Source organism: Augochlora pura, chromosome 2 (genome assembly GCF_028453695.1).
Source record: "Augochlora pura isolate Apur16 chromosome 2, APUR_v2.2.1, whole genome shotgun sequence".
In the NCBI taxonomy this organism is placed as follows: domain Eukaryota; kingdom Metazoa; phylum Arthropoda; class Insecta; order Hymenoptera; family Halictidae; genus Augochlora; species Augochlora pura.
In genome coordinates, this window is record NC_135773.1 from 14,531,756 (window position 1) to 14,548,693 (window position 16,938).

Genomic DNA, 16,938 nt, shown 5'->3' on the forward strand with positions numbered 1-16,938 from the left:
AATGATTTCTGTGTAAACTTACCTTGTGTTTTTCAATACTCCAACGAGCCCGGTACAGTATCCCGCCTTGTGAATGCAAGAAGAGAGGAAGGAAATTGGAGTGGGTGCCCAGACCCGGGGCAGAATCGAAACGCTGCACGTCTGCTGCTCGCAATTTTATTTCAATTCATTTCCACAGTAAATTACAATGATTGCGCGTACACGGTGGCGCCACGTCGCACGGATAATAAGGTGATGATTAAGTTAATTAAGTGGCTCCTCTCTCTCTCTCGTCGAACAAATCACACCGTTTCGCGTAGTCTCGTCTCCTAGGTACCGGGCTTAAACCACCTCGCATAATCGGCGAATATCGTTCGTCGCAAGCACGGTCTCTCCTCTCTTTTACATCGTACGGAGAATACGATCTCGCAGGTAAGAAGTTTAACCGTCGCGAAATTACACGGTAAGCGACCCCTCGAGACGTTTCTTTCTTGTCGTTAACGTAACGGGTCATCAAAATAGTTTATTAGAATAGTTTAGAAGTTCATTCGAGGCACACGTTGATACGATCGTCTGGTCCTCGCTCCCCTGTCGTTCGAACTTTCTAGCGGCCGCCTAGCACAATGGCTACCACTGTACGTTCTGGAACCGTCCGCCATTGTCCGCTACAGATTCCAGCGCGTTTCGTGCCACGTCAGACACCGCCGGTTTCATAGTTCCGCGTATGAACTGCGAGCGTTTTCTTGACCATCGAAGTCGTATAAAATAACCCGCTTAATAACCGCTAAATAACCCGGATAATTTTCGAGGCTCGCGCTAAGCTTTCAGAATCATTCGCTTTTGATTTACTTAGAATTTAAGTACGCTGTACGCTACCAGCTTTCACGACGCTGCGTTAAAAAGATCAACTACAGGTTCTTTCGCTAATGTATCAGTTACATTAAACGTGCATGCTTCCTCGTCGATTTCAAGAAATGGAAAACTTCCCTCTTCGAGGATCGACGTTGAAACAAGAGGTTTCTTAATAATCTACACGAAAATCTTGATTAGAAGAACGATCGAGTGTCACGATACCAGAAACTTTTCCAGCACGATCTCGGAGATGTTCGCCGACGGTTTCGCGCGCTCGTTCGTGACTTTATATCACGGGAACAAGCGACGGAATAGCGACCATGGAATAAAGAGTGTCGTTCAGATAAACGAGAAACGAAATCCCATAAAACCGTGGCGCGGCGTTCTTAAAGCCTTCTTTACGCTTTTTAATTTCCCGCGTGCGGCGGGAGCCGCCGCGTGGCACGAAACTGCGGCGAAATAAATTGGCTCGGTGTTGCGAACTTTAATAACATTTTCATATCATGCAACATGCAAAGGAAAATTGATTCAAGGCACGCCGGGAAACGTCTCCGCGGTGGTCCCGCGCGAACGCTCGCCCCCTGCGAGACTGTCACCGACGGAAGATGCATCCGAAAACTTGGTTCGCTTCGCGGTTGTTTTCTATTTTTTCATTACTCTCTATCCCTTTCTCGGTTCTACCAAGAGGACGATGGAGAGGATATCGGTTCGAAAGTTGTCGCATTCGGTCGCGGGGGCGGAGAACGGTGACCCGGTGAGCACGTCTACGGAGCTCACCGGAAGTAGCGTGGGTCTCGTGAACAAGTCGCCCGACTGATCACTGCGACATGTTCAATTCATCTGGCAGTGAAACATTACTACGCGAATGCCCTGCTATTAAAATAGAGCCGGTACGCCAATAAGTGATTTGTGTTCCCTTGGTTTATTCGACCTCGATTTGTCGGATAATTAATTACTAAGTTGCCACTTAATATCTTTTAATCTAGCTGGACATTTTTCTTCTAAATAATAACTCCAGAAACAGTTATTACTTATCATGGAAACTTATGTTGCATAAAGTATACGCTCATATTTATTCCCGTAGATTTCATGCAGGTTTGAATTTTAGTAGACAGATTTGTCGAAACTGGAATTAAAAAGGATTTTAAAAATAATACAGTTTTAAATCATATGGAACTTTGTGTTTCATATATATTTTTATAACATCATTGATCTATCAAAATTTTGATAAAAAGCTTTAATCTTGTCTATCAGAAAATACCTCTTCCGATTTTAGTACTTCGTCGACTTCGAAAATATTTTAATTACCAGCTTTATCGCTTCAGCGAAGATAATTATACTTATTGGCACACCCAGCTTTTTCTATCTTTTAAAAACTACTTTAGAATCCGAAATGCATAACGCGCATTCCTTCGCTAGATTTCCAACGGTTCTAGCCTTCATTCGTGAGGCGAGAAGAACGAACGACAGAGCGCGGCAAGATCGAAAAATAGAATCGGAAGTCTCGGGATCTTCGTCTTCGGCAACGAGTTTTGTTAACATACTGTACTTAACGCATACACCTTGGCGTAATCTCCGCGGTTCCCCGGAGGTCGTGATAAGCTCGTTGGTTACCGTGGGATCGCGTTGTCCTGGCCTTGTCATCAAAGGTTCGATGAACGTGCTACCATTTCCTCTCTTCTCATGGACGAGTCACAGGGTTTCGAGTTTTATCACAGTCAGTAGCCCTTGATGTAGGCGGCAATGTGCTTCTTCTCCTCTTCCGAGAGGCCGTTCTTCAGCGTTCTACGCACTGTCGATCAAACACAATCGGTATTTAACGAGCTGCTACGGCGAACTGTCGGGTTAAGATGCAGGCATTGGTTAAACATTTTAAACGGATCGTGTACAGAGAAAATAACTGTTTCGAGCATTCGTCTTACACACGTGGGATTAATATAATATAATAAAATAGAATATAGTATAATTCATAGGAATATTGAATCTTTAATATCCAAGAAGAATCCTGAAGCTTAATCACATTTTTTAAATCTGAAAAGTAAACTTCCGACAATCGTTTCGACAGAATCTTAGCGCAGACTCGATTCTACGAAAAACGAAACTTCATTTTGCATGTGTAACACAGTCTGCACGAACCACTGCAGTTATTACTTGACAGTTTATTCGCCACGTTGTAAAAATCGAATGCAACCGTTCCCCGTACACGAAATGTTCAGCAGTCATCTGGAAAATTAAGCAACGACACGTCACTCGAAGAAAGGCATTCCAGAACAGGCTCGCATGCGATCAAAAGGGGGTGGGGGGTAGGGGGGAATGCCAAACAATGGAAACATAATTACTGGCGCAGTCCTCAGTACAGCCGGGCTAAAATATATTTCTGTTTAAGATCCGATCTTGCTGTGTCTACCCAAGACACATTGTCCATCAGATACAGACTTAAGGCAGAAGGAGCAGTCGGTAATTAACAGGGATTGTACGCGTCTGGTTAGAATGTGGCGCAACGTGTAGATCGATAGAAGTGTATTATACACCGGCAGTCACACCTGTAATTTACCACCCGGCTGGCTCGGTTCCTATATACATGGAAAATATGCACCAGCTATCATTTTGAATCGCTACGGGAATCAAGGCGAACTTCTTTTGTCGAATTCGCTTGGTCACGCGACTCTCTCTTTCACGCAACTCCTATCCGAAGTGAACGATCGCGGATCTACAAACTCTGAGATAGTGTATAAAAATAAACGGACCCGCGGGAAAATAAAATTTCAGACGCTGTGTAGAAAATTAACTCGTCCGCGAAGTTAAAAGATCGCTGAATTACGATCAAAAAGACAGCCGCTCTTTGACCTACTGTAACTCGATGTAAACAGATCTTACAACATTCTAGTCGCGCTTATTTTCAAGCGCGAACACTCTAGTTTTACACTCCTCGACTTTCTTTCGATGATCCGCTCTGGTTAAAAACACAGTATGAGAAACTGCAGTTCTTCCTCGTTCAAATTTCAATAAATTAAGAATAGCTTCAAGCTTGCGACATTTTTCATCTATCCTCTTCGCAACGACCACTCGAAAATCGATTCGATAGCATTTGCGATAACACATTGACTCGAATGATTTGCCATGCCAAGAATGATCGATCAAGTCCAAATTACTTCACCGCGCTGCGCGTCGTTTATTTTGTCAGCGATGCATGGAACACGACAAATAAACGGTTCCCGCGTCCATAATTATGAATAGTGGTAGACGGATTTGGAAAATTATCGTGCGCGCACGCGGTCTTTCGAACGTACAATTCCCGGGTACAATGCTGACGATGATTATCATCGAAATATTGTTTCGACGACCTTTTGTTCCCGCTGAAAGATATATTCCATGATTTGTCGACATTATCGTTTCCTAGTCAAACATAAACAGTGTCTGTATGTAACATTATTCGGATGGCTTGTTCGATCGTAATTAATTAAATAAACAACATCCGGTATGTCGATACGCCGGAATCGAATTTTTGAAAATAACTATAGCATTGAGTTACGCGATTCGATCGGACGTGTAGGAATTATAAGCTGATTGAATTATGTACGGAACTAGACCAGAGCTGTTCGGATCTCCCAAAGGGCAAGGGCAGAGTCGCAGAGTAAGGGCAAAGCTACCAGCGAGAATCTTAACCCCTTGCACTAGCGCTCCTTTCATGCAATTTTTGTTTCCTATATTGTCTTTATTTACCTTTGTTTCTATACGTTGATAACAGAAGAATTTAGTTTTATTTCGATGTAGAAGAAATAAATAATATTCATATTTAGTAGAGCTTGCATAAAATCTTCCTCCACGAGTCTGACTCGTTATTATACTGCAAGGGGTTAACAGAGTGAGAAAAGAAAGAGCGAAGGGTTTACATTTTCGTGTCATTCTTTCTCTTTTATCGTACGATGTTTATTCTATTTCACGCAAAATCGATGTAATTTACAGTCGACTTGTATCATCGTTTTCAGCTAAATAACGTGTTGTTACCAGTGGGGTGTCCCACCGAGGAGTTAAGTAAGGGACGCCATTGCCCTCGGGGATTGGAACCAGACCTCGCCGATCGGTGTGCAACCTGAACTGAAAATCACTGCCTGTGCGGACAAGGTGTTGAGCAGCTCTGAACTAGTCGATTAATATTCGTTGCTTTATCTGATAGACTCTACTCTAAGCATTATTTATTATATCATAAGTAGTTCTAGGAGTATTAACTTCGCGTATAATTCCCTCTTCTTATCAATCTCATAGTGCACGATATCTGTTATACTTAATTTTTATGTTATCATTAATATCGCATCAATTCAGTAAGTAATATATATATATATATATCAGCGAGTAATTGCCCCAAATTCGGATGTCTCTCACTCTACTCTGATTTAATTAATTAAATGTTTTTCCGTGCACTTAGTTTAATTTGTTAAAAAGCGACGGAAATATATTCTCTTCAACAGATCGTATTCTTGATAAACGTTATGAAAATCGGCATCCCTATACCGGAGCGAAGTTATTAACTACCGAATTATACGATCTCAAACGTACTGTACACGGTTATTCAGACGTCTTCTTCGATTAAATTACCGTGTCCGTAATTACGATCAAAATTATACGAGGACCAGGATGATTGAATTACGGATTAATTAATGCCGGCGAAAATGAAAATTATTCACGCGACACGCTCAATGTTCTCGGCTACAGTAAGATGCGACGGGGAACCAAGGGAACCGTTCACGCCATTGAATTATGCTTAACGCGTTCTAGTAAATATTAGTGTTATACATTCTAGTAAATTCTAGTAACTACGTTTAGACGTTCCGTTTGCCGGCGGCGGCGCATAGCAATCAACGCGTTGCCTGAAACGCAATAATATCGTTCGAAAATATTGAGGTACAGCAAACTCAGTTTTCTTTGGTGTTTGTAAATACGGAAGAAAATCAACGCAATAATTCGATCTCGGTGGGAAAAAAGCAGCTTTTTTTCGCCCCGATAGAGGGGAGGGTGGGAGAAAAAGGATTTTTGTTTGCGATCGATTTCTTTTATCAACAAAAGCCAGTTTCCGGTTGGTCGGGCCTTCCCTTCAAAGCAAATAGAAAATCATAAATCCGTTCGCAGTATTCGAACAAGTCCGCCGTGGTGAGAAATAACAGGGAAGCCGGCGGAATAAAAGACCGAAACGATCGCGAAGCTTCGGCGCGCGACCCGACCCGGCGCCGGGAATCCGGATAAGCTATCGCGTCGACCGCGATCGAATTATTAAAATCGAATTTATCCCGGCCTGTTACCGTGCAGGAACCGGCGAACCCACATTGTCTACCGATAATTCGGGTTTCATTATCTACAACGAACACGGAATGGACGGAGCCACTGCTAAGAACCAGTCGCGATAACGATTTCCAACAGATTTCGACGATTTAATTAATCTTTTGCTGCTCTGAATTACAGTGCTCGATTGTAATTTTTCATTTTATGCAAATCATTGTAATATTAAATCAGCATAAGCTTTGTTTATCATACTTTGTTGTAAGTAAGATTTTATAATAGTAAAGATGAAATTGTTGTTGCACGATTTCCATACACTTTGCTGAAGTTTAATCGCTTAGTACCGAACAACGATATATCGTTGTTTGCTATTGTTGGAAAGATAGTTTTCTTAATATTTATTTTAAACAACAATTTCATTTATTATTTCTCCTCCCTTTTTGAATTTGATAATTATAAGGCTTTACTAAATTATTGTAATTTCTTTCCGAAACTTTATGAAACTACATGTACACATCTTTCAAGTACACACGGCTCTTTCGATCGGCACTAAGCAGGTTAAAAGATAATATAAACGACAAAACGTGCAAACTAATAAGTCGTAATACTTCGGTATTTGAGACTCTCTCCACCGATTTTGAGAATTGATGAAATGAATTTAGGAATGCACTTGTTGAATGCAACGTCGTAAATGAAAGATTGATCCTTTTAAAAGCGTCTGACATACTTGACCAAGTACGATCGCTCGTCTAAAAGAATCTATATATCTGCTTCGATCTCTTCAATACAAACAACGACAGATAGAACTTCATGTCCACCGTTCCAGCAAGAATCAAATCCCCCGAAAATTTCATCAAGACCCAGAGTCACCCGAATATATTCCTTTGTAAATCGTAACCTCGATGTCTCGCGTAATTGCATTCACGTCGCCCGCAAAAATTGGATTCACAGTCAGAACCGCGGAATAATTATGCCGGAATATTGATCGCGGCCGCAAAACGGTTCCGTAACGGGTCTGCACGTGAAAAACGGGTCCGCGAGACGGGTCCAATAAATATTCAAGAGTGATTCGCGTCGCATCAACATGGGGGTTCATTCTTTTCGTTAGATGGGATTGGCAATTGATCGAATTGGCCGATTTTCCCGGGCCGTTGACTTCCAATTTAATGTTACACGGGCAAATCGCTCGCGCTTCGGCTGTCTGGCAAACAGAGAGAAAGAGAAAGAGAAAGAGAGAGAGAGAAAGAGGGAGGGATAGATACCGTGTCCTGGCCCGACCCGATTTATTTGCCGTGACGCGTGTGCTGCACGCGGAGCTCGGCGTCGCGTCGGGACGCGGCTGATCGTGCACGACGACGCTCCGTGATCACGTTATTAACGAGACACCGTCGTTCCGTGTTTATCGTGTTTCGGTTCCGCGGGGGCCGGGCGCGCGCGCGCGCGGGAGGGGGGCGGCTCCATCCGAACTACTTAGCAAATATTTACTGCAGTAAGAAAGGAGGATCGATGCCAATGGAATTACACGGTCGATGGCTCGCTCGCTGCGAGACGCTTCTAACACGCACCGGGTCTGATCGATGGTAATTCGATTGGTTCGCGGGGTAAGCGATGCTATGCCGCGCGAGGGCCGCGTCGGGCCGCGTCGGCTAGCACCGCGCCGACGGTGAAAGTGACTAGTTTCAGTTCAGCTACCGTCTTACGATCTTGTTCGCGCGAGCACTTATCGCGAGACGATCGATCGCCGATGCTCGATTGGGCTCGAGAAGTTACACGAGGTACACGGCGATTATTATCGATTGCTTCCTGCTCCGCCGCGCTCGCGTAATCGCGACGTGGCTCGTCCCGAGTCCCTGCATATTTTCGTAGATGTTATGCACTTAGGGAGAGATTAAGTGGGGCAAATTTAGCTCCGAGTTTTCCGCCAAAATCACCGGTTCAGTTTTATTATGGCTGTAAAGAAGCGTTTATGTGGAATTTCTTCAATATAGTTTCTTCGAAATATCGTGAGGATTTTTCTCACTTTTACGGGGTAGTATAAAGCATATACGTTTAGCGCTCCGTAAACATAGTGTTAGGATATGTAGTCGATCTAAAGATCAGCACAGTATCAGGGTAAATCATTACTGTCTATTTGCTTCCTTATTTCGCGGTGGCTTTGGAAGCTATTCTAATTATAGGTGTAATTATGATAATGAGAATTAAAAATATGCTTCCTAGCAGTGCTGAACGACTTACATTGAATTAATTATTGGTTTCCGCAAAATTGGTACTTTTTTCTAACTCCTAAAGCTAACGAATAGATCGCGAATTAAATGTACTCATGGCATTGTTAATAACTGAAAAGTGAATATCGTATATTTGTTAACGCCAGAAATAAAACACTACATATAATGAAATATGTTTCCAATTTCAATAATTATAAAACGAAACATCTGAAAGGGACACTTTAAAAACTGCACTTATAAATAAACGTCAAAATTAGATATAGTAAATATATCTGCAATGATGCTATAGCTGAATAGCTCATCGAATACGAAAGTAATGACTTTCTCCGGGCGACAGGCGCATTAGCATTTACGGCGGATGAATGTAGTATTTTGCATGAATTCCGTGAATGAATGAAACGGTCGCTGGATGAACGAGGTTCATTATCAATAGTGGAATCACGAAGTTATCTTGTGTAACAGGATCGGTGCCGCCGTGCATACATCCCCGGCATTACCGTAATACAACTCAATATACAACGCCGATATAGCTGCCGCTACAGCCTCCTAATCATTTCACGAAATAATTCCGCTTGTGCATTACATAACAGTCCGTAAGCACGAACCTAAGAGACTCCGGTATGGATGCCGGTGAACCCCCAGATCGATTGATATTCATGGTAGATCGTGAAACGGAATATTGAATCATTTCCAATTCAGATTCGCATATGGAAGGCTCAAATGTTCCAAAATCAAATGATCTTAGGATGAATCCCGGTCGTCGTACCTAATCTTCCGTTCGCTATTTCATTAAGCGGAGAACCAGCTTCCTCGGTTATTACTTCTTCCAACCAAAAGATTATCAACGATAACGCTCGCGAAGCAACTCTTAATCGTCATCAATTGAATTTTTTGAAATATATTTGAGCGAAGCAGTAAATGACATTCGTAAATAGCAATATTCTGAATTTTCGAAGAGAGTGCTGTTTATAACTATATTAATTGGAAAATTCTAAATATAATATCTTCTATTTTTCCTGCGAAAATAAAGCCTTTGTACCTTAAGTGCCAAGAATATATTAATTAATAAAATAAGAAGAAAAATGTTTCCAATATATCACCGAAGCAGAAATGCCTATTATTTTTCCACATAGCTGGTTCAAACGTTTTATATAGAATTTCGTGTTAATGGAACGTTGTACGCTAATGATTTTATTGTCCGAGTACCTCGTTGCAGAACAACGTATAGCGAAAAGAACGCGAACGATGCGGATGAAGCAATTCACGGCCTCACAGCGGTAGGATTCGTTTTCGCGGCGAGTGCCACTCATCGTCAGAGACAAATGGGAAACCATAAAGCGGATGGGCGTCGAATCGCGGAGACGATTATCGATCGTTTATTCGGTAAATCATTCCGCGAGGACCAAGGCGTGGCCCATCAATTATTTCGTCGACGAAACAGCGCGTCGCGTCGCGTCGGCTCGGATCGATGTGGAATACGTCGACGAAATGGAAGCGCCTAAGTGAGTCGCCGATAGACGTTACATAACTCGGCTAAGTAGATCCCGGGCACTCCTCTAAGTTCGGGATGCGCCTATAAATTCTTGACTGGGCTTGTCTGCCGGTAAAATTCATTGAAATTTTCGTCCCCGTGCCACCGTTCCTAGGATCCCCCTAGAAATTCATGGGAATTTGCGATCCGCTCCCCGAACCGGTTGCCCCGCGGATAAATAATTCTGGTAACGCGTGTCGATACATCGTGCTCCGATTATCGTTCGACGAACCCCGCGTTTCGAACTGTTGCAGATTCATTGAGGTTTCGTACACTCGATTATACATACTACGCAGCCGGGATAAAACTTGAACGCGTTAACGATCCATTAGCATATTCATAACGCTGCTCTCGGACGCAGAAAATAATTTTCCAGTCGAAAAGAATGTAAAATGAAACAACTGTATAGCTTTTAATTCGAACTTAACGGACGCTCTATTTACTAATTATCAGAAAGTCTAATCAATAATTTAGTAATTGAACAAATTTATCAAACTAAGCTTTACAGGTTACGAAAAAGTCAATTAAAAGAATTAAAATGATGTCGAAGTTAAATAGAAAATAGGTCGAAAAAATGATGCGTTTATCTCTGACGTTTTAATTAATTTATAACAATTTCGGTAATATTAATCCCCCATTGTTACAGATTGTAAGAACCGGCTGTCAAAAGTGAATGACGCTTCGTTGATTCCGCAATCGACTAACAAAGCAATTGAAACGGGTATAAATTATTACCGGCGTTCGTCAGTGTCGAATTTTGCGTTTATAATATTTATCGAACTTCCAACAAAATTAACCACATAAACCCGTGGATAATTAATAATCCATGCAATTACGGTTTTCTATACGAGGCTCCCCGGTTTAATAAATCAATTATAGCCATAGCCATAATGATTCTTGCATAATATTCGGATTATAATCGCATATAATGTCTGTCTAAATGGACTTCAATTACTTGTATTATTCGACGCTAGCGAAGGACGTTATATTGGTTTGAATGGAAAGTCGATTCGAGCGAACGTCGAAAATTACTGAATGGTAGAAAGAAGTGATGTTGCTTTTAGAATACGAATATCCCGGCGGAAAGAAAATATGTACGTCGTAAACGTGCGTTAAAAATTCGAACACCGTGGAATCAGGAAATTCAATTTCCTTGTACAGCGCGTCTCAAAGGAAACCGCTCCGCGAACTGGCCCTATTACGTGACAGACTGTCTTTGCACTGGCAGAAGTTCGCCCAAGGTAAATGTATTCGGCTTCCGTGATTCTACGCCGCGACGACGAAACTTGCGTAATGGCGGCGTAGGTTACATACAAGGGGGCGAACTTTTTACTTAAACTCCGCCTAAGATCGAGCTGATTCAACTAGTCAACCTAAATCGCGGGGCCGATGAGTCTCTTCGCACCTAACGCAGATCCGACGTCCGACGCCACCATCTGCGCCACAATGACCCAACCTGTTCGAAACTGTCAAGCAGAAATGATCCTCGATATTCGTTCTGCACTCGTCGCATCGACCGTGCCTACATAAATCAAATTGTTGATCATCGGTAAATACTCGATCGAAAGCATGCCGGCGAAGCAACTGAAAAGCAAACAATAGGAACCATGGTTTAATAATACAAAAACAAAAAACAAAAACAAAACGAAAGCCACGTTTCAAACACTCCGGAGCACCCGTCTTCGTTCGCCGCAACGAAACACAATCTGCGCACCCGTCGACGGATGGAGAAAAAAAAATCTGTAAATTAAAACGCGTCGAGCCGAAACAGTTCGACGGAGGTGTTAAGAGTAATCAATCAAAATACTTCACTGCAATCACGATCGTGCATTAAATACGGACGAAAACAGTTGCGTGGGGGAAAAAGGACATCAAAAGCGAACTGTGCAGAGGTGGGAATAGACAAGCAACGACCGCAGGTTCCACGCAAGACAAGGCCAGAGAGAGAGAGAGAGAGAGAGAGAGAGAGAGCGAGAGAAAGAGAGGAAAAGAAGAAAGAGCAAGAGAGTGCAAGTGATAGAGGGAAGCGGCAAAAACAAAAAGAACCTCTGTTTAATCGAAAAACCAGCGAACCTTCATCGCGTCGGTCACGATCGGTAGCCCTTCAGGGTTGGTACCCTTCCGGCGTGGTGTTGTTCTCCCGGGTGCGCGATCGCTTCACTGTCAGACAGAAAAAAGAAGAAGGGAAGAACGCTGGATCACCCCGTTAGCAACCGCCACCGGTTCACACGTGTTTCATACATACACACGCGAGTACGCTGACGGTCAAAAGCACGGGACCGGCTTTCGTTATCTGATCAAGGAATATCCAAGGTCTTAAGCTCTGCGAAACTCTATTCAACATTATTTCTATGTATGCACATGGACTGTTGCAAACATTTTGTGTACAGAATACAAATGTCTTCTTCGATCGAAGAAAAGTATAGAATTTTAGTGCAGGTACATTTGTAAATAGTTAACGAGGGTAATGGTAAAATGTGCTACCAATGGTATTCCTCATTGAAATAAACTAGATCGTAGATCATTATGAAAAGTTCTATTTTTACTTTAATTTTCATTTTTACTGTCCTTATCACTGCCAATGTCATTTTTACTAGTTGTTTTATGAATACACGATAAAAGGAAACATTTCCTACATTAGTTACAATTGGTCCCACCCCCTTGGGGATTGAGTTTTAAGGCAAAATTATGGCAAATTTAGAGTGACTTTATTGTAGTTTTAGAGCAGCTTTGGGACAGTTTTAGGGCAATTGTAAGAATACTTAAAAATTTTGGGTAGCCGACTTCGAAGTCCAGTCTAGTAATAGTAGTTTCACTTTTCAGCAACATGCTGAGAAAAATTGTTCAAATTATACTCTAAATATGTATAACTGTAGCGTACTTAAGTAGTTGTTTGCTACAAAACAGATTTAAACAAAACATATACTAAGTCTTTTTCTCGTGGAATAAGAAACAATCCTACTACAGATATATACATCAGCGTCTAAAATTCTTAAAATTGAAACAAGTTTTGTACGTAACTATGTATTCGCCACGAATGCATAAAGATCTACAATCTAGTAACAAGAGCACACAATGATTTAATTTAAAAAAGACGCTAAACATAATTTTCGTGCAACAAGAATAATTTAATACAAATAAGTAATAATAATATTTAACAGGAATAAATTAATATAAAAAACCGTCAACTATGCACACTTCCTAATATTTTCAAATGTCAAAAGTACACGCAGAAGGAACACGGAAACCCGAGCAGGACCAACCTCCAAGGATTTCCTGCAATTAAAATCCTTCCGCAGTCGAGCACGAGAATTCGAGAAGCCGTTCCTCGAACAAATTTTTGCTCGGCGCGAGAGCACTAAACGTTCCCCGTTAACGCGTAAAATCCTAAAGAAGCGGAATTATGAATTATTAATTTCATTTGCAGGAACACAGACCACTTAAACGGTTCCGGGTGAACACACAAACGAAATAATGTTTCGCTGTTTCATTAACTGCGAGGCGCCGAGTGTCGTCCCGTGCTTCTGACCGTCGTGTACGTGTGCGCGGGGTCCACCGCTCGCCTCTGTGTATGCATCGTAAAACCATCACCACACCCCTTGCCACGCCACCTTAAACTGGATAATTCGGGACAAAGAGGAGGAAATGAGGGGGAAAGGGAAAACGAGGGTTGAGCTTTCCCTGGGTGTAAAGCACGCCTCCTGAATTACTTGTACGCATGCTAAAACCCGACGACAATTGCGAAATTTCCCTCCGCGCTGCCGCGCGGCTCTTCGTTTTCCGGCCGATAACCCGCCAACCCGTAGACGCTACTACGGGGGGCTGGCAGGATGTTACGTCATTCGTTTCGGAAAACTGTTCCGATCGGAACAAGGTGTCGACCCTCCGCCGGATCGAAACTTTCGCAGTTCGATTTTATTTTCCTTGTCTGGCCGCGCTTCTTTCTCGCCTCCTCCGTTGAAAACGCCGCGCAAAGTGAAATATTTATTGGGAAAATTTGTTGCCGAAGCGGAACTGCGGAAAGCGTGTTGCGCCGGAAATGGTTACGTCACGCCCTTGTGTTTTTTGTCCATCAGGTCTATTGTGAGCCAACGCGATCGATGATTATTGCCTATAATGTAACGCGGGGCCGACGATTTTGTAGTTTACAATAGTACCGATTTAATCGCATTTATTGTTGTTGGAGTGTGCACCGAAATGCACAATACATACTCATCAGGAAATGTGCCGTCTTGACCTGACGTTTATTGCACCACCATTCCTATTTAACCAAGGGCCTACAAAGGAATGGGTCAGTCGCTTCAGGACAGCCTATCGAGWCAGTAACACCAGAAGTTYAACAGTTCYCTAATATTCATTGTTTTAATATAGTCATAAAGTTTAATATTGTGTTATGTTYAAATTGCAATAAATTACATTGATATACGTTGATTTCATTGACGCGTGGAGTTGGAGTAAATTATTTAAAACATAAGACACAACTTCATCTCCCAACCTCGTCATCCCAACAATTGTTGTATTTGTTGGAAAAATAGCAGTTTGAACGCGCAGGAAATCCTATTACGCGCTGCATTCTCTTCGAAGGCAGCGAATGATGATAAATATTCAATTAAAATTGCGAATATTTCAACGAGTTTCCAAATTCAATGACACAGTGTTGAAAAGCTTTTAACCCTTTGTACTAGAATGGTGATTTTGAGGTACCACTCAGGATTATCGTACGATGTACTGAAAATATTTTTACATTGTTAAATCAGTTTATTTTTAAAGAACTGTTGAAAGTATAACTTTTGTACGGACAAGTTTGAACTTGGACGTTGAGTTCAAGGGGTTAATACCCCAATCAAGAAGGATTAAGATAAAATTCTGACAACACTTTAGAATAATTAAGCATATTGTCAAATCCGTAACAAATTTTTCCATTTCAAGTATTATGAAAAATGAATATATTACACATTCTCGTGTCATTATCTTTTGCATTTATCATTGATGAAAAAATTTTCTCTCCATATACCTTCTAAATTCGCGTCAGATATGTATTTATGCTGCAAAAAATGTATTTTTAACTTTCTAAAACCTATTAATATATTTTTATATATTAATACTTCTTTCAGGATGCATAAAATAAATTCGGTATACCATTTAAAACATTCTGCAACAAAAATTTCACAAACGATGAAAATATCGACTTTCATAGCTCGAAAGTGGTTCGCATGCGTTTCTTGTCACCTGTTAATGTTACCGTTGATGGGTAGCCTGTGACGTTTGTTCCTTGACGCGGCGGAGCTGCATTCTGTCCGGATTAAAGCGTGGTCGTCGATTCGTGGCCGAAAAAAACGTCGGAGCGACGCGGATCGTCGGAAAAATCGAATAATGGCGGGTCGCATCCGAAAGAAATAGGAGGGAAAGGGGGATATTTGACGGGGACGCGCGTCGATTCGTTTAGTCACGCGTCAAACGAGCTTGTCATATGCGAATATCGGCGACGGACGCGTCCGCGGCGGCGCAGACACGGTCGATCGCTCTCGACCAGCAGATTACGAACAGAAACGGGCTGCTGCGTCAAGGATTACGTCTGCCAGAGAGGTAGACGTTGCAAAAAGTTCCGACGGGAACACATATAGTCGGCGGATCGCGAACCGAGCATCACGGGAAACGATGTGATTCTCGAGAACGCATCCCATTCGCAAACAAAGCCGATTTCGATCGAACTACGCGCTCCTCGAGCGAACGGAAACACGGATCGCCTGTCTTCCCTTATGCGCGTTTCTCTATTAACGCGAGCGCCAATAACGAATCCGAACTACTCAAAATATTCCTACAATATCAAAGAAAATTATTTAACCCCTTGCACTATAATAACGAGGCAGACTCGTGGTAAAGCTTTTATGTAAGCTCTACGAAATATGAATATATTAATTTCTTCTACGTTGATGTAAAAATAAATTCTTCTATTATCAAAGTATAGGCAAATAAAGACAATATAGAAAAAAGAAAAATTGTCCGATCAGGAATCTATTAGGAAAATTATTAAGTACGAATAAGTGCTAATCATCACAGCATGAAAGGAGCGCTAGTGCAAGGGGTTAATGACTTTTTTGAATTATAGCAATCCAATAAAACATTAATGTATGAAACCTTATTCAACCCTTATTATTTCAACTTCATTTTCATCTTGTAATATAATTCACAGTATAATATAATAAGTCGACTTGCAGAAAACAATGTCATTTTGAAAACAACAAAAAATTCTTCCAGTTCAAAGGAGAACCAAACCCAAAATCGTAAACTTCCCCGCGGAAGAGCCTTTTAACCGGACGCGCAAAACAAGAGCAACGTAAATCGAACCGAATAAAAGCAAACTCTTTCGTTTTCGACTCGTCGGAGCGCGTGTCCCGCGCGAATCGTTTTGAAAAGTGAAAAGGATTACTTCCGGCTGTTATTCAAAACAGACGATCCATTTTATCCTCGTAATTAAACTTTCATCGATTGCTAATGCAGGATAGCCTCGGCTCGACAAACGAGTCCACGGAGAATGGACGTTCACTGTTCCGCCGTTTCCTGTTCTCCTCTTATTTCGCGCGCGTTCCCCACGGCTAAATACCCATTGAAAGTGTCGCGCCCCGGCTTCGGGAATATATTTTTTTGTTGTCGAAGATTCTGCAGCGAAACGCTTTCAGGCCCCTGGGGCGAAAAGAGGTTTTCACGGTTTCGCGAAAATTGGGAGCCTTGAAAAAGCCGCGGTATCGAAAAATGAATGGCCGCAATATAAAATGCAAATGCGACTTTTGCTAAACTGTGGAAGCCTCTTTTCGCGAAAAAGGTCGTTAGAAAAAAAGATAGAGAGAGAGAGAGAGAGAGAGAGAGAGAGAGAGAAAGGTAAAACGGGCACCGCAGATGTTGCCTGAAAAAGTTCTGAAAGCGGCGCGACCTACATGACGCATCGCCCTGGAACTTTGATATTCCCCAGACAATTTACGTTATTCTAGCCGCAGGTTACGCGAGACTAACGTCAATCCGACGAGGACGCTGCCGTTGGGGCGTCGCGATGACAAGTATAAATAGACTGCACGAGAT

At 42.1% G+C, this 16,938-nt stretch overlaps 1 protein-coding gene across 3 annotated transcripts in view; it reads right to left on the reverse strand.

Annotated features, from left to right (window-relative positions):
• Positions 1-146: 146 nt before the first annotated feature.
• The window catches only part of LOC144474596 (FH1/FH2 domain-containing protein 3-like), a 294,352-nt gene continuing 277,560 nt past the window's right edge, over positions 147-16,938 (reverse strand). For 2 of the 3 annotated variants that reach the window (XM_078189652.1, XM_078189662.1), the window contains one exon: positions 147-2,623. In XM_078189652.1, coding sequence (XP_078045778.1) covers positions 2,550-2,623 — 74 coding nt within the window. In that variant the 3' untranslated portion in view covers positions 147-2,549. Of the gene's footprint in view, positions 2,624-11,934; positions 12,022-16,938 lie in introns of all 3 variants that reach the window. The other variant, XM_078189672.1, reaches the window with a different exon arrangement.